The sequence below is a fragment of the Carcharhinus amblyrhynchos genome, chromosome 8 (assembly GCF_965287045.1).
Source record: "Carcharhinus amblyrhynchos chromosome 8, sCarAmb.v2.hapA, whole genome shotgun sequence".
NCBI lineage: Eukaryota > Metazoa > Chordata > Chondrichthyes > Carcharhiniformes > Carcharhinidae > Carcharhinus > Carcharhinus amblyrhynchos.
Genome location: NC_137331.1, coordinates 92,033,929 through 92,054,948, shown reverse-complemented (window position 1 = coordinate 92,054,948; position 21,020 = coordinate 92,033,929). Strand labels below are relative to the sequence as shown.

General features: G+C 41.7%; 1 protein-coding gene across 14 annotated transcripts in view; it reads left to right on the top strand.

Moving 5' to 3' along the window:
- The window catches only part of LOC145346767 (uncharacterized), a 381,295-nt gene that overhangs the window by 204,161 nt on the left and 156,114 nt on the right, over window positions 1–21,020 (top strand). For 13 of the 14 annotated variants that reach the window (XM_080194470.1, XM_080194472.1, XM_080194471.1 and 10 more), the window contains one exon: window positions 14,261–14,374. The exons of the other annotated variant lie outside the window; for it this stretch is intronic. In XM_080194470.1, coding sequence (XP_080050596.1) covers window positions 14,261–14,374 — 114 coding nt within the window. The remainder of the gene's footprint in view (window positions 1–14,260; window positions 14,375–21,020) is intronic. 14 annotated transcript variants of the gene reach the window in all.

The window sequence follows — 21,020 nt, the reverse complement described above, 5'->3', positions numbered from 1 at the left end:
CCCAGAAGGGGACATTTTGAGGGAGGGCATCCTATGCCCCCATTCTAATATACCCTCCTCCCTGACTTGGGTAAATACAGCCACCACTGCCCCCTCCTGCTCAACGGCATGCTAAAATAAGGGCCAACAAGCCAAGAATGCTCACCACTCCTACACATTGAACAAAGCAAATGAGGCCTTTCTCGAGGTACCCCAAAAGTGCCATTTAGGCATTGCTATCATTGAGATTCAACCCATTTCCCTTCACTGAGAAAAACACTGGCAACCGGATAATATTATTACCTCCATGAACTAAGCAATCAAACAAGCACAGCCAAACCAAAATAGATTAACCTAGCAAGGCTGGACATCAAGGGTAAGTCAGCTATGCCTGGGCATACACCAGAACATAATTCCCCCGCTGCAACAATACCAGAGGCAACAACAACAGAAAGAAAGGGCCCAGTCTTTTCCAGGATACAGGATCTGCCTGTACTTTCTCAGGAAACGAGCAATGAGTCCCTAATCCCAAATAACAAAATACAAAAGAAAAATGTGACCCCAATCGTTGTAACAGGAGATTTTCTCACTTACAACAAGGACTTATAACCATCTCTACACCAAACCACCCACCCACCACCCTGCTGTGTCATTACTTATCTAAAAGATAAAGTGAAGGGAACGAAAAGTTATACTCCCTCAGTGTGAATGCAAGGATTACAGCACATTAAAAAGAAATACACCAGGTAAATACTGCACAACCCTCATGTCATGCAACCAGCTCTGTATACACCCAGTGGAAAGAAGGAGACCCATAAACACTTAAACCACCGCTTCCTTTGTTCCATAGTCAGAGCATGCTGATGGACGAATACCAGCAAAAAACAAAATGACAGGTGACAAATGCCTCTGTGCTCATATCATACACACTTGTCAGGATAAAAGATAAAATCACAAAATTGGGAGTATAATCTCAGGGGAGCAATGTTCAGCATTAATGATGAATTGCAGGATAATATAACCATCCACAGAGCTTGAAAAGGCTAAAGCCACAATAGGATCATCAAGCAACGTCCAGGATCTATCTAGAGTTTCACCGAAACCTCTGCGCCTCCACCATGTCATCCCCCCCCCGAAGTCATGGCAAAGGAAAGCCTGGGTGTTGGCAGGTGGCAAGGACCAGCTGCCTCCAACCCTTCTCGATGATCGAGGTTGTCTTGTCCTATGTCCAACCCCAAGTTTCAAAGACCAAATATAACATGCTTCATCAAACTTGAGATGGCCAGCCCTGAAATCAAGATTGTGAAAACATGGCAGCCAATTTTAAATTCGGCCAGGAATTCATCCCCAGCATTCCTTGGGAGACCTGGCACACAGATATTCTTTCTAGGCCCCATCTTCCCAAGTCAGCTAGTAAGTACAACACACCAGACAGCAGGATTCCCCAGAACTGAAGGCAAGCCTTTCTGACAAAACTGTCCTCTCCATTGACAGGACTTTCTCTTCCGCTTTATCCGTTCTCTTTAAGATAACTCCCAGTTCATCAAAATAAGTGCTAAATATATGCCATTCATAATGGCGGCTACCATCTCAACGCCAACATCATCACCGAAGCAATGGCCCAATAAACCGGTGAAACCGTCACTGCCAACTGAGCCTCACTTGGGCCATCTCCGATTGCATCGATCGAACAAAGTTTCTTGACTTAACTTGGCTTCCCTTCGCCAAAACTTGAACCTCCTCTGCACTCCCTCCAAGGCCAAAATATCCTTGTGTAAGTGCAGCGACCAAAACTACACACAGTACTCCAGCTGCGGCCTCACCAGTGCCCTGTACAGTTGCAGCAAGACCTCCCTACTTTTATATTCAATCCCCCTCGCTATGAAGGCCAGCATCCCATTCGCCTTCCTGCACATTAAAAAGAACATGAGTTGTGCATCAGAATAAATAACAGATTAGAAGATGTGTAGCGCCAGAGCTGCTTACATCACGTACACCATAGTTCCTTTTTGTTACCTTATCATTATGTGCCAGCTTTGAATGTCTTTTAGTTAGCACCTGGGCTGGTTGCTTTAAATGCTAGGCAGCTCAGAACTATAAACCACCCATGTAGAAACAGAAAGGAAGGCTATGCTTGGAAAAATTATGTTTGTGAGGCTCATTACTGGAGGACACCGAAGCATGTTGGAAACAGCAGTTTTTCAAAATAGTTGGAAATAGAACAGTTGATTTTAATTGACAAATTTTGCATTTTTGCATGTCATTTGGAAGAGAAAGTCAGTTGTTGGCAATGGTCATTGAATGTTTTGTGCTGGAGAATGACTGTGTTTGGTTGTGATGCTACCAAGTTTCTCTGATCTGTTGACAAGTGTGCCTGCACTATTGCAGCTATAAATGTGTTGTGACTGCCTGTCCTTTCAGTTGGTACAACTCCTATGGTTTGTACTTCATTGCATATATGTATGTATACATGTACGTATATATGGATAGGTATAGGTTATATGCATAATGCATAATTCATTATTAATACTTGGCTGTTCGTAGCAAATGCAAGTGCTAAAAACTTCATAGGGTAAACTCAAATATTGCATCCAGCTGGAAATTTTTTAACTTTAGGAATAACTCTGAAAGAACCAATGAAGTGGGGAGATACTGAAAGTGGTTCTGAAGTTTATGCAACAGCTGAACTAATGTAATCATCTGATTAACTGTAGTATGAAGAGCTGTCCTTTGGATGTGTACGCAGACTGTAGTAATCTTGATAATATGTGAAACAGAGTGGGTGTGTGTACTTTGCTTTATGTAAAGCACTTCTCCCAGACACATTCTTTTGATACGACGCACATGGAAGGAATACTTGCCAACTTTCTGTGAAAAGTCATTCTTGAGACCCATTTGCCGCACCAGTGTGCGATTGAACATCATGTTATGCTTGTATGCCCACTAGGAAAAGGAGACAGATGGATGATAGAGTCATAGAGGTTTACAGCATGGAAACAGGCGCTTCAGCCCAACTTGTCCATGTTGCCTTTTTTTAAACTTCTAAGCTAATCCCAATTGCCCACATTTGGCCCATATCCCTTTATACCATCTTACCCATGTAATTGTCTAAATGCTTTTTAAAAGACAAAATTGTACCCACCTCTATTCCTACCTCTCTGGCAGCTTGTTCCAGACACTCACCACCCTGTGTAAAACAATTGCCCCTCTGCACACTTTTGTATCTCTCCCTTCTCACCTTAAACCTATGCCTTCTGGTTTTAGACTCCCCTATCTTTGGGAAAAGATATTGACTATCATGCTGATCTGTGCCCCTCATTACTTTATAGAAGTCTATAAGATCACCCTTCAGTCTCCTGCACTCCGCTCCAGAGAAAAAAGTCCCAGCCTATCCAGCCTTATAATTCAATCCGTCAAGTCCCGGTAGCACTCTTTCTAGTTTAATAATATCCTTTCTATAATAGGGTGACCAGAACTGTACACAGTATTCCAAGTGTGGCCATACCAATGTCTTGTACAACTTCACCAAGATATCCCAACCCTTGTATTCAGTGTTCTGACTGATGAAACCAAGCATGCTAAATGCCTCCTTCACCACTCTGTCCTCCTGTGACTTCACTTTCAAGGAGCTGTGAATATGTACCCTGAGATCTCTTTGTTCTGTAACTCTCCCCAGTGTTCTACCATTAACTGAGTGAGTCCAGCCCTGGTTCAGTCTACCAAAATGCATCACCTCGCATGTGTCTAAATTAAACTCCATCTTCATTCGTCAGCCCACTGGCCCAATTGATCAAGATTTTGTTGCAATCGGAGATAACTTTCTTCACTGTCCACTATGCCACCAATCTTGGTGTTATCTGCAAACTTACAAACCATGCTTCCTATAGTCTTATCCAAATCATTAATATAAATGATAAGTAATAGTGGACCCAGCACTGAACCCTGAGGCACATTGCTGGTCACAGACCTCCAGTTTGAAAAACAACCCTTTACAACCATGTTGGATCTTGTTGGACAAGTGGTACTTGATTGGTCGTTAATTGCTTTGGAACACCAAGCTTGTGAAGTTGCTACGTAACTTTTAACAGAAGAAGATTTGAATTTATGCCAGAAAGGAACAATGCTGAATTACAACATAACTGGGCTGTATTATGAATGGCGACCAAAAGCATTAATACAGTATCATCTGAGGGTCACTAGAGGATCACTGTATATAAATGGGAGTGGATATAAGTTGTCTCCATTTGCTATCCAACTCTTCCAGGAAGCTGTTAAAACTCTTGCATTGCACCCCTGATTAAAACATAAATAGCAGTAGGAATAGACTTTTTAAACCCCTAGTGCCTGCTCTGCCAGTCAATCAGATCATGGCTGATTTGATGTGGCCTTAATTCTACTTGTCCCCAATAACCCCCGACTCCCTCATCAATCAAAAATCTGTCTAACTAAACCTTGAATAGATTCAGTGATTCAACCTCCATTGCTTGCTGGACAAAATAAAATTCCAAATACTAACAGTCCACTGTTAAAAGAAATTCTTTCTCATCTCTATCTTAAATGGGAGACCCCTTATTTTGAAACTATGTCCCCTAGTTCTAGATTCTCACTCAAGGGAAACATCCTCTCATCAACCTGAAAACACTCCCTCAGAATCTTATGTTTCAGTAAGATTATCTATCATTTTTCTTTCTGGGTTGTGATTGTGAGGGACCTGCTCAAAGTGCTCAAATCTACTCCAAAGTTGTTTTGAATTACATGTGCACATGCTTTGGATTGGGAAGCCTTCAGCTTTGGGCTATTCCTAGTTTCAGTCAAGGCCCATCCTTCTCAGATGCATTAGTATCTTTCAAGCCAATGTCTTGGCATCTAAAACTAATAGATCATTTGACCTTTGGGTTACTGTTTCCACCCCTGTTTCTATGAGGGAGGGGAAACTGTAGAAAGGGAAGAAGATTGCCTTTGTGGAATGGAGGGAAAAAAAGGAGGAAACCAATTGGGAGAAGGAAACAAGAACTCTTCTGAAATGTGTTGGGAACAAAGCAATTCCTCAGAAAATTGGAAGGAAATTGGTCAGATTTCAAACCTAGATTCAAATTGTTTGGACTTCTATCTTCTGGGTATCTATGTTTTTAGTTAGATAGCTACTAGCGTTCTAAATCCTGCACCTTTATGGAGGGGATTACAGGCGTGCAACAGAATCAGACCATGTTAAATCTGGAGCATGAAGTTAGTAGCAGTTATCTTGGCTGATGTCTCTTTCTCAAATTTTATAGCCAGGATTTAGTACATATGTAACCATTTAGCTCAGCAGTCGAGAAATTTCCTTTCAAAATAAAATTAAAATAGAGTTCCCTCAAATCTTGGATCGGGTGAGTCATTTGATTATGTTTATTTAACCACTGAGCCATTGGAGGGAGCATATTGTCTCCATTTAATTGTGTTCATGCAACTTTACACTCCAGGTACAGGAGGGAAAAAAAAACTTGGACAGCCTGCAGGACAACCCTTCTTTGGTTGGCAAATTGCTTTTGTAGATGAGCAGAATTGCTAATAATAGGGAATCACTTGTCTTTAAAACCAGCCAGTCAAATTATATTGATTACATCTGGCCATTCAGTTCACAATGTTACTTTAACTAATTTATGCTAACTTCAGAATTAAAAACTAATAAGTTTGATACTATGATCTCATATATCCACTTGAGTTGCAAGAAATCAGCGGCATTATATACTCCAAATATTTGTCTGGAGGGGGCAATTTGAATTGTATAGCAAGAAACTGGAGTACTTTTGGTTACAGGTCTACCGCTATTGCGAGAGTAGGTAAAGTAAGTTAAGACAATTGGGAACTGTAGATATGTTAATTAAAGTGTTGTTCACTAAATATTGGTGCCGAAACGTTGTTGAAACCAAATGATAAAATGAAGGAGGTGCAGTGCTTGTCTTAAACAGTGATTAGCAGAGACTCGTGTCTGTAACATCTAATGGGTAGTATGGAAAATAGTTACTAGAAATCTTGCTTGCTGAGCTGCCAAATAATGCCAGAGAAATCTTGCTGACTGTACTCCATTCCAGTTCCCCAGTTAGCTTTCTGGGAAAGGCACACCCCAATATTAACACTCGACCTGATAGAAGGCCCCGGCTTACATACTTGGCTTGTGCAGTTGTGAAGTTGAGGTGACAAGTGGACATATTTGGGGATTGGTTGAGAGCAGGAATTGGAACTGTGAAGACTATTCTGACACACTGTGCTTATTTGAAGGAGCATGTTATTAGTACAATTTATTTGTAACCCTACAAATATGTGCTTATTGGTATGCAAAGTGTTTGAGACCAAAGTGCTTTGAACACTGTGTAGAGTAAGGATATAGAACATACAACATAGAAAAACTACAGCACAAACAGGCCCTTGGGCGGCACGGTAGCACAGTGGTTAGCACTGCTGCTTCACAGCTCCAGAGCCCTGGGTTCGATTCCCAGCTCGGGCTACTGTCTGTGTGGAGTTTGCACGTTCTCCTCGTGTCTGTGTGGGTTTCCTCTGGGTACTCTGGTTTCCTCCTACAGGCCAAAGATGTGCGGGTTAGGTTGATTGGCCATGCTAAGAAATTGCCCCTTTAGCGTCCAGGAATGCGTAGGTTAGAGGGATTAGTGGGTAATATATGTAGGGATATGGGGGTAGGGCCTGTGTGGGATTGTGTTCGGTGCAGACTCAATGGGCCGAAGGGCCTCTTTCTGCACTGTAGTGTTCTATGGTTTGGCTCACAAGTTGCGCCGATCGTATCGCTACCTACCGGGCTTACCTATAACCCTCAATCCTATTAAGTCCCATGTACTCATCCAGAAGTCTCTTAAAAGACCCTATTGAATTTGCCTCCACCACCAGCGATGGCAGCCGATTCCACTCACCCACCACCCTCAGTGAAAAACTTACCCCTGACATCTCCTCAGTACCTACTTCCCATCACTTAAACCTATGTCCTCTCGTAGCAACCATTTCAGCCCTGGGAAAAAACCTCTGAGAATCTACCCGATTAATATCTCTCAACATCTTATACACCTCTATCAGGTCACCTCTCATCCTTCGTCTCTCCAAGGAGAAAAGACCGAGCTCCCTCAACCTATCCTCATAAGGCATGCCACTCAATCCAGGCAACATCCTTGTAAATCTCCTCTGCACCCTTTCAATAGCTTCCACATCCCTCTTTAATGAGGCGACCAGAACTGAGCACAGTACTCCAAGTGGGGTCTGACTAGGTTCTTATAAAGCTGCAGCATTATCCCTCGATTCCTAAACTCAATATGATTAATGAATAATAAATTAGAATTAATATGGGACAAATTTGTGGCTGGATGTTAAAATGGAATATGTAATGCCTTGATTCAGGCTTGCTGAAACTTTATTGTAATGTGGATGGTGAAGGGCTGGTAAATTTTTAGCTGGGATCAGTATGTAGTTGGACAGAAGTAGATTATTCAATCTCCTGATCGTGTTCCTAGTTATTCTTTATAACTTGATGCTATCAATCAAGGTAGCCTTGAGGAGGAGTTTGTAGATTGTGTTCACGAGTTTCCTCGAACAGTGTGTAATGGAACCTACGATGGAGCAAGCTATCCAAATCTGGTCTTGTGTAATGAGACAGGAATAGTAAATGATCTCACAGTTAGAGATCCTTTTGGAAAAAGCAACCACAACATGGTTGAAAATAAAATACAGATGGAGGGTGAGATGGTAAAATCCAATATCAGTGCCATGTGCTTAAACAAAGGAGACTACAATTGGATGAGGGAGGAATTGGCTAAGGTAGACTGGGAGCAAAGACTTTATGGTGGGACAATTGAGGAATGGTGGAGGACTTTCAAAGCAATTTTTCACAGTGCTCAGCAAAAGTATATACCAATGAAAAGGAAGGACTGTAGAAAAAGAGATAATCAACCATGAATATCTAAGGAAATAAAGGAGAGTATCAAATTGAAAGAGAATGCATACAAAGTGGCAAAGATTAGTGGGAAATTAAAGGATTGGAAAATCTTTTAAAGGTCGACAAAGCCATGAAAAAAGCTATAAAGAAAAGTATGATGGATTATGAGAGTAAACTAGCTCAGAATATAGAAACAGATAGCGAAAGTTTCTACAAACATATAAAACAAAAGAATGGTCAAAATAAACATTGGTCCTTCAGAGGATGAGAAGGGGAATGTAATAACTGGTAATGAGGAAATTGCCGAAGCATTGAACAGGTATTTTGTGCAGTCTTCACAATAGAAGACATAAATAACATGCCAAAAATTGACAAGAAGACAATGGCAGGTGAGGATATAGAAACGATCATTATCACTAAAGAGGTAGTGTTGGGCAAGCTAGTGGGGCTAAAGGCAGACAAGTCCCCTGGCCCTAATGGAATGCATCCCAGGGTACTAAAAGAGATGGTAGGTGAAGTAGCAAATGCGATCGTCGTAATTTATCAAAATGTGCTGGACTATGGAGCAGTTCCAGAAAAACAGCAAATGTGACATCTCTGTGTAAAAAAGGAAATAGTCAAAAGGCTGGTAACTATAACTTCTGTAGTGGGGAAAATGCTTGAATCTATCATAAAGGAAGAAATAGCGAGACATCTGGTTATGAATTGTCTCATTGGGCAGGTGGGTTCATGCTAGGCAGTTCAGGTTTAACTGATTTACTGGAATTATTTGAGGACATTGAGTGCGGTGGACAGCGGTGAACAGCCGGATGTGGTGTATCTGGATTTCCAGAAGGCATTTGACAATGTGCTACGCAAAAGGCTGCTGGATGAGATACAGGTGCGCAGAGTTACAGGTAATGTATTAGCATGGATAGAGGATTGGTTAATAGAAAGCAAAGAGTGGGAATAAATGGATGTTCCTCTGTTTGGCAATCAGTGACTACTGGTGTGCCTCAGAGACCAGTGTTGAGACTGCAATTGTTCACAATTTATACAGATGATCTGGAGTTGGGGACCAAGTGTAGTGTGTCAAAGTTCACCGATGACACTAAGGTGAGTGGGAGAGCAAAGTGTGCAGAGGACACAGTATGCAGAGGGATGGATATAGATAGTTTAAGTGAGTAGGCAAGAGTCTGGCAGGGGTAAATGTGAGGTCATCCATTTTGGTAGAAATAACAGCAAAATAGACCATTATGTAAATTATAACAAATTGCAGCATGCTGCTGTGCAGAAGGAGTTGGTATCCTTTTGCATGAATTGCAAGAAGTCAGTTTGCAGGTGCAGCAGGCAATTAAGAAGGCAAATGGAATTTTGTCCTTCATTGCTAGAGGGATGGACTATAAAAACGAGGTTATGTTGCAGCTGTATGAGGTGCTGGTGAGGCCATACCTGGACTACTGTGTACAGTTTTAGTCTCCTTACTTGAGAAAGGATGTGCTGGCACTGGAGGGGCTGCAGAGGAGATTCACTAGGTTGATTCCAGAGTTGAGAGGGTTGGCTTATGAGAATAGACTGAGTAAACTGGAACTAGACTCATTGGAATTTAGAAGAATGAGGGGGGTTCTTATGGAAACGTATAACATTATGAAGGGAATAGATTAGATTGAAGCAGGGAGGTTGTTTCCACTGATGGGTGAAGCTAGAACTAGGGGGCACAACCTCAAAGTAAGGGGGAGCAGATTTACGACTGAGTTGAACAGGAACTTCTTCACACAGAGGGTTGTAAATCTGTGGAATTCCCTGCCAGTGAAGCAGTTGAGGCTGTCTTGTTGAATGCTTTTAAGGCAAAGATAGATTTTTGAATAGTAAAGGAATTAAGGGTTATGATGAGCCAGTGGGTAAGTAGAGCTGAGTCCACGAAAAGATGAGCCACGATCTTATTGAATGGTGGACCAAGCTCAAGGGGCCGATGGCCTACACTTGCTCCTAGTTTTTATGTTCTCATCCCTATTTTTCTGGACAATTGTATGCCATTTCATACTGCTCATTCATGGCTGAACCTTCAGTGCTCCCTTATTCTCTCAGGCAATATCTATAAGCCATATAGTAAATATTTTTTTCAGATTCTCTGCTTATCCATTCTAGTGGTGTAAGTGTATCCAAGTTAGACCACCAAAATAACATAAAAATGACCTTTTAAGTTTATAACGGCAAATGTATATTTCTATTTTAGACCTACACCCATGAACTTCTGATTTTATTGTTCTTGGATGTAGGTGATGCTAACTGAGCTGTACTTATTATTGCCTATCTGCAGTTGCCCTAAGAAGATGTTGGTTTAGGCTTTCTTCTTGAACTATTGCAATCCTTTTGGTGATATTGGTTCCTAAGTGGTATTAGGTAGGAAACTTCCAAGATAACATCTGAGCTCCAACAACATTGGTTCCCTGAAAGCCACTGAACTTGATGGTAAAAACATCTTTTTCAGTGCTTTTTTTAGTAACATTCCTTTTGTATTTACCCTTGATTCCCATTTTGGAATAGCTGCACAAGTTTGGCCATAGACCTTCAATGATTTGTGTACTATAAACTTTTGGTTCTTCTACTTAGTTCATAACCTAATTGATGTTGTCCCCAACTTGAGTACCATGTCAAAATTCATCCATGGAAGCACTTTCCCCGTGACGTCAAAATCTGTCTGCAATCTATTTTTCTTGCCCAAAGACCTTATACCAGCATATATCTCTGTAAATGAAAAACAAAATCAATTTCCAGTTAATAGAATAAATGCAACAATAAAGCATTGTGCAAGGGATTAAAAATAGAAGTGCTATAGAGAGTTTTGCAAATGCAACCTTTGCATCCAGCTGGCTGTAATGGTTAGTGAAGCAAGTAGTCTAGATGTCATCCTGCATTATGCATTTGTATAGCAGGGTTGTGGGATGTGACTTTGCTGTCCATAAGATTCTGAATAAGATCACTTAATTAAAACTGATCACAACTTGTATTTTTCTTCTATAGATCATTTGTTTCTTTCCTGCCCCACCCTCTTCTGAATGTACAGAAATGTTGGATAGGGAAAACAAAATCTGGCTTGTTCCATTCAAGTTTGATGTATTTTGCATTAGGTCGGGGATTCCCAAGTGTGGCTCTGAGAAGATTTCAGGGAGTTGCGTTAGAGGTGGGGCTAGAGGATGGAGCCAAGGAGTTGTCACCAACTCCTCTTTGTTTGAAAAGTATTTGAAATGCATGAAATTTGTGTACCAAACCAGTGAATGTTCTTACCCAAAGGATATTTCTTGTAGAATCAAGATGGGAAAAAGAACAACTGCTGCGATTGCCTAACGTGGGCAGAGGCAGTCTGTATCTGAAATTTGAAGACAGCATCCCTCAAGTTGGTCTGTTCATTTAACCTGTCTTTCTGTAGCTAACTGACCTGTTCCTTACAAGTTGCCTTCTCTATTTTGAAAACATTGTTATGACTCTTGTTGCAACCTGGAAGAGTTGGGAGACACAACCCTAGTAGTACATGATACTGCAATGTGTGCTAGCTTTGAATTAATTGCATGATCATATTAGAATAAGGTAACAAGGCTGAGATGGTGGGTTTAATTTTGGTGAATAGTGGTCACTAGCTGATGTAACTTGACCATGAATGGAAGTTTCTTGTAGAATCATAGAAACCCTACAGTGCAGAAGGAGGTTATTCAGCCCATTGGGTCTACACCGGTCACAACCCCACCTAGGCCCTATCCTCGCATCTCTACACACTTACCTGCTAATCCCACTAACCTACACGTCCCGGGACACTAAGGCGCAATTTAACATGGCCAATTAACCTAACCCGCACATCTTAGGACTGGGAGGAAACCGGAGCACCTGGAGGAAACCCACACAGACCCAGGAAGAATGTGCAAACTTCTCACAGACAGTGACCCAAGCCAGGAATTGAACCCAGGTCTCTGAAGCTGTGAAGCAGCAGTGCTAACCATTGTGCTACCATGCTGCTCCATGTACACTATGTTTATGTATAAGGAAAAGGAAACTATTTTAATATGTGCAAAGACACAGTAATTACTTATCCTTCTAGATGGTAATGGTTACGAGTTTGGAAGGTGATGTCTATGGAACTTCCTCCCCCATGACAGTGACCCGTCTTTAGCCTGGGTTTCTATCTGTAATGCATTGCTGAAGAGAAGCCACGTGAAGGTTGGTCAACCTCTGTCCCTACTTCCCTGCCCCTTTCCCTCACTGTTGGCCATCTGCCCATGCCCCAATTGTGTCAAGTATTGAGAGACATAAAGCACAGCTGGGGCAGCTCCCAATCATGTCTCCCTGCTGTGGCTGGTGAAGAAGAGGATTAAAAATAACACTGTAGAGAACGGGCTTTGAGTGAAATCAAATTAAAATGACAATGTGGTTTTTAATATAAATGGGGCTGGGCAGGTCGTCATGAGGATGCCTAGGATTTGTTAAACTTTGGCCATGCAGGAGCTCCCATGAACTCTCAGTATTCTGTCATGAAGACAAATGCAGCAATACCTTGGACAATGAAGGCTCCCCCAGAAAAACAATGGGAGCTTTGCACTCAGTCATGCATGCAGTGGGGTCCATTTTTCCAGTGTGCGTGCTGTCTGGTGGTAGGTTTGTTTTGGCTGGTTGTGGATGTTGGCACAGATTAATTTACTTTTGCATTAAGGAAAATGAAAAAATAACATTTTTAATTATATAGCTACTATTATACAGAAAAACATATGCTCCAGAGGGTGCTATGGAATTTTTTTTGAGTGAAAAGATAGCGAGCCCCTGCATTGTTACGAGCACTGGCCTCCTATGTGCTAAGTAGTAGTCTCCTGAGAGAAGTGAAAAACCAGATCAAAAAATCCAAAAAAGACCAATTGAAGCATGGTAGAGGGGTAAAAGATTTAGAAAATTTCTTTCTAGTATAGCACCTAACCAATTCCTTCACTGGAGTAATTTATAAACATACAGGTCCCCCACTCCTGCAAATGAAATGATTTCTGTGCTCAGAATCTAGTCATTCCAGAAGCCACAATCACATTTATAGTCCTAGCTCTTAAGGCCTATCTGAATACCTAAGTCATTATAAACTTGAGATCAATTTTGCTCCTTTTTTTAGCCTTCAATGTCATTTGTTGAAAGGGGCCAAAACTGAATTTAGTATACTGAATGAAACCTAATCAAGGTTTTGTCTGAGGGTAAAGTCATGTATTTGTTATGGATAACCCTGTGAATGCAGCCCAGTACTCTCTTTGCTTTGGCTGTAGTTTCCATCATTGATGGTGAACTTTCTGCATCAACGTTTCTTTTTGTTACAAGTTTCATTTGTGTTATAAGGTTCAAATGCACTTAGCATTGGTCCTTCTCCCGCGAATAATAATGTGCAGGGCTAAGTTAAGTGCCAGACTTGGGGGCCCAATGCCCAACCACATCAAAAGAAAGACTTGCATTTATATAGCTCCTTTTACACAGATGTTTCAAAACGCTTACAGCCAATGAAGTATTTTAGAAATCTAATCACTGCTGTAACATAGGAAATGTGGCAGCCAGTTTGCACATAGAAGATCCCATGAACAGAAATATGGTGATGACCATGTAGTCTGTTTTTAGGAAGCATATTGAGGGATAACTCCCGCTTATCTTCCGAGTACTACCTAGGGATCTTGTACATTCACCTGAGAGTACAGATGGCCTAATGTCCCATGTGAAAACAGCACCACTGACAATGCAGTACTCCCACAATACTGCATTGGAATGCCTAAGTCTTGGAATGTGACTTGAACTCTCAACCTCCTTACTCAGAAGCAGAAGTATTACAAACTGAGCAACGGCTGACATAGAAAAGCTGTTTGAGTTAGTTTACTCTCCTTCACAATCCTGATGTGCACACGTCATAAATGTATGATTTTTTTTTCTCAAACCTGCCCAAATCCCCTACGTGTAAGTTATTAATATCAACCATAAAAAGAAAAGACCTGTTAGTCTCCAAACAGATCACAGCAGTTGATTTGTTCGTAAGGGTCAATTCTTGGATCCGTTGTATCAGCTTACTATTCAGTTATTTGACACCTTTCTGTCTTGAGGCTGACTTGATCACTAACTACTCTTTTTGCTGCCTCATTAGTTTTGATACGTGAGCTTTATTAGTCATCAAGGTATTCAACTTCGGAAATTTAGTCAGCAAGTCCTGATTAGGCTTTCAGTGCTGTATAATTGCACCCCATCAGGGCCTTCGAGAGGAGTGAGGAAAAATAAGAAGCAAACTAAAGCTTATAATAGGAAATGATTGTTTTATCAACAATACTTTAAATAATGGGCCAGGGTGGTAAATCTTAAACTCTTATATGCTTTAATTTACAGAAATACACAAAACACCATTGAGTGGGGAGCTGCTGTCTTTTGGTGGTAATCATTACATAGAAGGGATGTCACCTTCAGCACAGTTGAGTACAGAACCTTCCTTCGGCCTTCTTGGTAAGGATACTAAACTCAATTTAAGGTGCGAACTCAGTTTTTTTAACTTGCAGGGAAAGGAGAAAATTGTGGAGTTTCTTGACCGTTTTTCTTGATGTCTCATACCCTTATATTCTTTAATTGAGGTGTTTGGCAAGGGATTGGGAATGAGTTGCTAAAATACAACTCTGTGAACCATTAGTAGGTGCTTTTGTTGCTCTCCCCGCCAACCCCCCAAACCTTAGCCCCAAACACTCTGAATATTGTAAACATAAGTTGGTTTACTTGGTGTGTTTGGGAGGTGAAGGAGGGGAGAAACTTTTAGCCCTCCATGATGTAAAAAAATTATAAACAATGATAGTTACTTAAATTTAAAGTACTTTCCAGGAGCATTACCAAATAAAATAGACACTAAACCACAAGATGTGGAAGAAGATTTTAAAGACTGTCTTAAAGGAGGAAAATGAGGGAGAAGGGTGAAGATATTTAGGGAAGGAATTTGAGTTTATGGCCTTGGCAACTGAAATCACAACCATCTGTGGTAAAGTAATTAAAAATAGAGGGTGTGCAAGAGCCCAGTTTTGGAAGAGCATGATATCTTGGCAGGTTGTGGCTGCAGGAGTTGATGAAAAAAGGATGAAACCATGAAGGGAATTGAAAACAAAGGTAAGAATTTTGAAATTGAAATGCTATCAGGCTGACAGCAATATAGACCAACTAACACGAAAAGATGAATGGTAAGTGATGCAAGTTAAGATATGGGCAGCAGAGGTTAAGTTTATAAAGAGTGGAGATGGGAGTCTGACCAAGTGCTGTTGTCTGAACTCCTTTATTGCACGCTAATGCTTTTTATATATATATATATATATATCTATGCCTTATTTTCTAATATCTCTGAGCATCTCCAAACATTTTGCTTGTTGTGTGTTATTGTCATAAGAACATAAAACATGAGAAATAGGAGCAGGAAAAGGCCATCTAGCCCTTCGAGCCTGCCCTGCCATTCAATAAGATCATGGCTGATCTGAAGTGGATCAGTTCCACTTTCCCGCTTTCTCCCCATAACCCTTAATCCCCTTGTCTGTCAAAAACCTATCTACCCGTGACTTAAATATATTCAGCGAGGTAGCTTCCACCACTTCAACGGGCAGAGAATTCCAGAGATTCACCACTTTCTGAGTGAAGAAGTTCCTCCTCAACTCAGTTCTAAACTGTCCCCCCCTTACCTTGAGGCTGTGCCCTCTAGTCCTGCTATCCTTTCTGAGCAGGAAGAATCTCTCTACCTGTACCCTATCCATCCCTTTCATTATCTTATACGTCTCTATAAGATCGCCCCTCATGCTGATAGGAATGATAGTCAATGATAGGAAGTTGACCGTTCTACACCAGTGAAAACCCTTCCAGTACTGAGTGTCAGTTTATATACAAAATATAAAATGTGAACTATTGGTGTTGGTGTAAGTCATTGCCATTTTGACATGAGGATGAAGAAGCACCTGTAATTGAAATTAAATCAATGTGATAGGTTTTATTGAATGAATTAAGTCTATAAATGTGTATTCAGCTGCAATCAAAACATTTTAAGAACAATTTTAAAATTGCAAAATTGATACATTTGACATCCCGTGCAGAGTCATTTTGGCTATCGCATCTTCGTAAGGATCCTACTGTGGACCAGATTTAGAGCTTCTGGTTTCAGAATCAACCCTCCAGAGCAAATAATCTTTAATTGGATATTCTGCAAGCTTTTGAACACTCTAAAGCTAAAGTTTATTTATTAGTCAGTCACAAGTAGCTTTACATTAACACTGTAGTGAAGTTACTGTGAAAATCCCCTAGTCGCCACACTCCGCCGCCTGTTCAGGTACACTGTCTGGTAATGACAGTTTGTGCATCAGCCGTGTCCTACGATTTGATGACAAAACCATATATGTTTCCAGTCTGATACTGTAACCATTCTGATGATTCTTGAGAACCCATTCTGACACATGCTTCTCAAGGTCAAGTCAGTGGCTGCTCCCTATTCTCATGGCACATTTGGTTTGGGCACCTCCTTCAGAGCGGATTCTTCCTTCCTCCATTCCCACATCAGTTTTTCGCTAACACAGAATTCCCTTGCTTACAGCACTGTTATTTCATGAATGATCAAGCGTTACAACTTTTAGCTTGAAACCAGCATCATACTTGATTCTTTTTGCCGAAGGATCCATTTCTGTTCATGGTTTATGATTGTCTTAAACTTGTGTAAATCATCTTGGCATTGCCTGCTTGATTTCATATGCCAACTTATGAAGTGCTTAAAGCATGCACCAAAAGAATGGGGTTATCTTGTACACTGGCTTGACTTATACGGCACAATCTGTGGTACTGTAAATTGCATTGGGCTATTTAAGCAGATAAGGAAACTATTTGCGCTACAGCAACCGTTCGCATTAATGTAGTAATTGCACCCTTCTGACCTACACGGAGGAAGCAATGCAGCTTATTGTAAACTGTTCCTCTGATGCAACAAATGCCTTTGGCCTTAATAATAGCCTAAAAACAAAAGTGCTTTACCAGCGTCAACCCCCAAGAAAATTATAATTCACTGCAGATCAGCACTGAAAGCAGCAACCTCATTGTAGTTGTACAATTCATCTGTCAAGCTAGTATTATTTCAAATGACACCACTGTTAACAAGGACATAATAAACTATCCAAGGCCAATAGCTCCTTTGGTTGCTCCTTGAATTGTGTTTGATGAACCCATTCATTTGCATTTCTACCATAATTCAAGTACACTGATGGGTTTTGTTACCTTGTATGGTCAGAATCATGGTTCTGTACAAAAAACAAATGCAACTGCTGAAGCACTTTTTTCAGCAGTCTTTGGTACATCATGAAAAGAATTTGTACTTGGCCAGCCATATAAATGCTATGGCTACAAAAGCAGGTCAGCAGTTGGGAAATTCTGCAGAGACTAACTTATTTATTTCTTTGTGTCACAGGTAGGCTTATATTAACACTGCAGTGAAGTTACTGTGAAAATCCCCTAGTTGTCAAACCCGGGTGCACTGAGGGAGAATTTAGCATGGCCAATTCACCTCACCAACATGTCTTTCGGACTGTGGGAGGAAACTGGAACACTGGCTGAAACCCACTGGATGTGGGGAGAACATGCAGACTCCACACAGTGACTGAAGCTGGGAATTGAACCCAGGTCCCTGTCGCTGTGAGGCAGCAGTGCTAATTACTGTGCCACTGTGCTGCACTTGCTTCCTGACTCCCCAAGGCCTGTTCACCATCTACAAGGCTCAAATCAGGAGTGTGATGGAATACTCTCCACTTATCTGGATGAGCACAGCTCCAACAAGCTGAACACCATCCAGGACAAAGTAGATGACTTCATTTGACACCCTGTTCACCAGTTCCAACATTCACACCCTCCAGCATTTACACACACTGGCAATATTGTGTACCGTCTGCAAGACGCATTGCAGAAACTTGAAAAGGCTCTTTCGACACCATCTTCCAAACCGCTGACTTCTACCGCCTAGAAGGACAAGAGCAGCAGATGCATGGGAACACCCCCTCCTGTAACTTCAATGCAACATCCTGATTTTGAATGATACTGTCATTTCTTCATTGACAATGGAACAAAATCATGGGACTCCCTCCCAAACTACATTGTGGGTGTACCTACACCACGTAAGTGGATGTATTAGTGAGAGGCAACATGGTTTTATGAAGGGGAGGTCATGTCTCACTAACTTGATCGAGTTTTTCGAAGAAGTGACAAAGATGATTGATGAGGGTAGGGCAGTGGATGTTGTCTATGTGAACTTCAGTAAGGCCTTTGACAAAGTCCCTTGTGGCAGCCTGGTGCAGAAGGTGAAGTTGCATGGGATCAGAGGTGAGCTGACAAGGTGGATACAAAACTGGCTCAGTCAAAGAAGATAGAGGGTAGCAGTGGGAGGGTGCATTTCTGAATGGATGGCTGTGACAAGTGGCGTTCCTCAGGGATCATGCTGGGATTGTTGTTGTTTGTAATATATAAATAATGTGGAGGAAAATGGAACTGGATTGATTAATAAGTTTGTGGATGACACGATGGTTGGTGGATTTGCGGATAGCGATGAGGACCAACAGAAGATACAGCACGATATAGATCGGTTGGAGACTTGGGCAGAGAGATGGCAGATGGAGTTTAATCTGGACAAATGAGAGGTAGTGCATTTTGGAAGGTCTAATACAGATAGGAAATATACAGTAAATGGCAGAACCCTTAAGAGTATTGATAGGCAAAGGTACAGGTACACAGGTCATTGAAAGTGGCAATGCAGGTGGAGAAGGTAGTCAAGGGAGGCATGCGGCATGATTGCCTTCATTGGCCGGGGCATTGAGTTTAAAAACTGGCAAGTCGTATTGCAGCTTGAGAGAACCTTAGTCAGGCCGCACTTGGAATATAGTGTTCAGTTCTGGTCGCCACACGACCAGGAGGATGTGAAGGCTTTGGAGAGGGTACGGAAAATATTTACCAGGATGTTGCCTGGTATGGAGGGCATTAGCTATGAGGAGAGGTTGGAGAAACTTGGTTTGTTCTACTGTAACAATGGAGGTTGAGGAGCGACCTGATAGAAGTCTTGGATAGTCAGAAGCTTTTTCCCAGGGTGGAAGAGTCAATTACTAGGGGGCATAGGTTTAAGGAGCAAGCGGCAAGGTTTAAAGGAGATGTACAAGGTAGATTTTGTTTTTACATAGAGGGTAGTAGCTGCCTGGAATTCATTACCAGGGGAGGTAGTGGAAGCGGATACGGTAGTGACTTTTAAGGGGCGTCTTGACAAATACATGAATAGGATGGGAATAGAGGGATATGGTGCCTGGAAGGGTAGAGAGCTTCAGTTCAGTCAGGCAGCATGGTTGGTGCAGGCTTGGAGGGCCAAAGGGCCTGTTCCTGTGCTGTAATTTTCTTTATTCTTTGTTCACATGGACTGTACAAGTTCTCAAAGGTGCTTTCCACCACTTTCTCAAGGATAATTAGGGAAGGGCAATAAATGTTGATCTAGCCAGTGGCACCCATAACCCAGGAACATAACCCAGCTGTAGGTAGTGTCAGAGCATCTCAGGCCCAACTGTTTTCAGGAGCTTCATCAATGACCTTCCCTCACCATGAAGTCAGATGTAGGAATTTTAACTGATGGTTGTGCAACGTTTAATAATATTCGCCACTCCTCAGATACTGAAGCAGTCCATTCAGACACCAAAAATCATGCCAGTTACCACAGAGATGACTCTTCCAATGATCTTCATCTACCAAGGATCTGTCGTCATCTCCATCATCACTAGGAAAATGTTTGTGTGCTTCAAAGGTTGTTATTAGACTAAAACAAGCTGAGGAGGAATATTAGGCTTGTTGATTAAAAGCTTGGTGAAAGCAGTATGTTTTAAGGGGAACTTTAAAAAAACTGAAAGATCGAAAGAGGTGGTGAATTATAGCGGTAGATTTCAATAGCTTTCTGCCTAACGGGCAGAAGGCACGGGTGACTTATGGAACAAAGTGAGTGGTGAATGTACAAGAGGCCAGAATTGGAGGAATGCAGTAATGTTAGAAGCTTGATGACTTCAGGGGGTTGTGTACATAGTTGAGACTACAGAAGAATGTGAGCATTCGCATGGGGTGATGGATGACTGAGACTTGGAGCAGGTTATAATATTGGCATTAGAGTTTTGGGTCAGTTATAGTTTATGCAGTATAGAAGATTCAAGGCTAACCAGGAGAGCTTTGGAATAGTAGATTCTGGTGGAAACAAAGATGAATGAGATCATTCCCAATAAAGTCATGAATTGGATTCACATATTTAAATCCTTATTTAAATATGCATTTTCTATTTTTAGCTGGATTCATCCAGCTCCCAGTATTTAGTACCCACCCATCGGCACAATGTAAAGCTGAGGGGAAATGATACTGGTCTCCACAAATGAAGAACAGACGTGATGACCCTGCTGGGGGAGTTTTGGTCAGGGATATGGCTGGGTAGTGCATTAATACTACCACTTGGTGCTGCCAGGGGATGTTGCAAGGCTGGTTCTGCCAAGGAGTGGAGCCTGAAGGGACATGAAGGGGTAGCCCTTGGTGACCCCATGGTGGGATTTTGTTCATTTGGGGTGAGGGCATGGGGTTTGATGTGGCAATTGGGAGCGTCTTTGCTGGCAGGATGGGCTGGTGGAGGGGGGTAGTTTGTAAGGTTGAATAGAGATTAGGGTACCCTTTAAAAATGGCGCCCCAATCTCTGAGGAGCTGGTCTTGCTGGCATCTTTAGGTCCCACACATCTGCTTTTCAATGGGAACCATCCTTAGCTCCAAAAGAAATCTGTGTGGGAGGATTGCGCCAACCCATCTGGCAGGACCCACTGCTTTTCTCACCGTGGACAACAGCTGGAAATATTTTAGGAGAACTGTGCCCCACAACAAATTATGTCAGTGGCATATGAAATTTTATTAATTTCACAAGCAGGCATATATTAACACTGCAATGAAGTTACTATAAAAATTCCTTAGTCGCTGTACTCTGACACCTGTTTGGGTACACTGAGGGAAGATTTAGCATGGCCAATGCACCTAACCAGCAAGCCTTTTGTACTGTGAGAGGAAACAGGAGCACCTGGAGAAAACCCATGCAGACATGGGG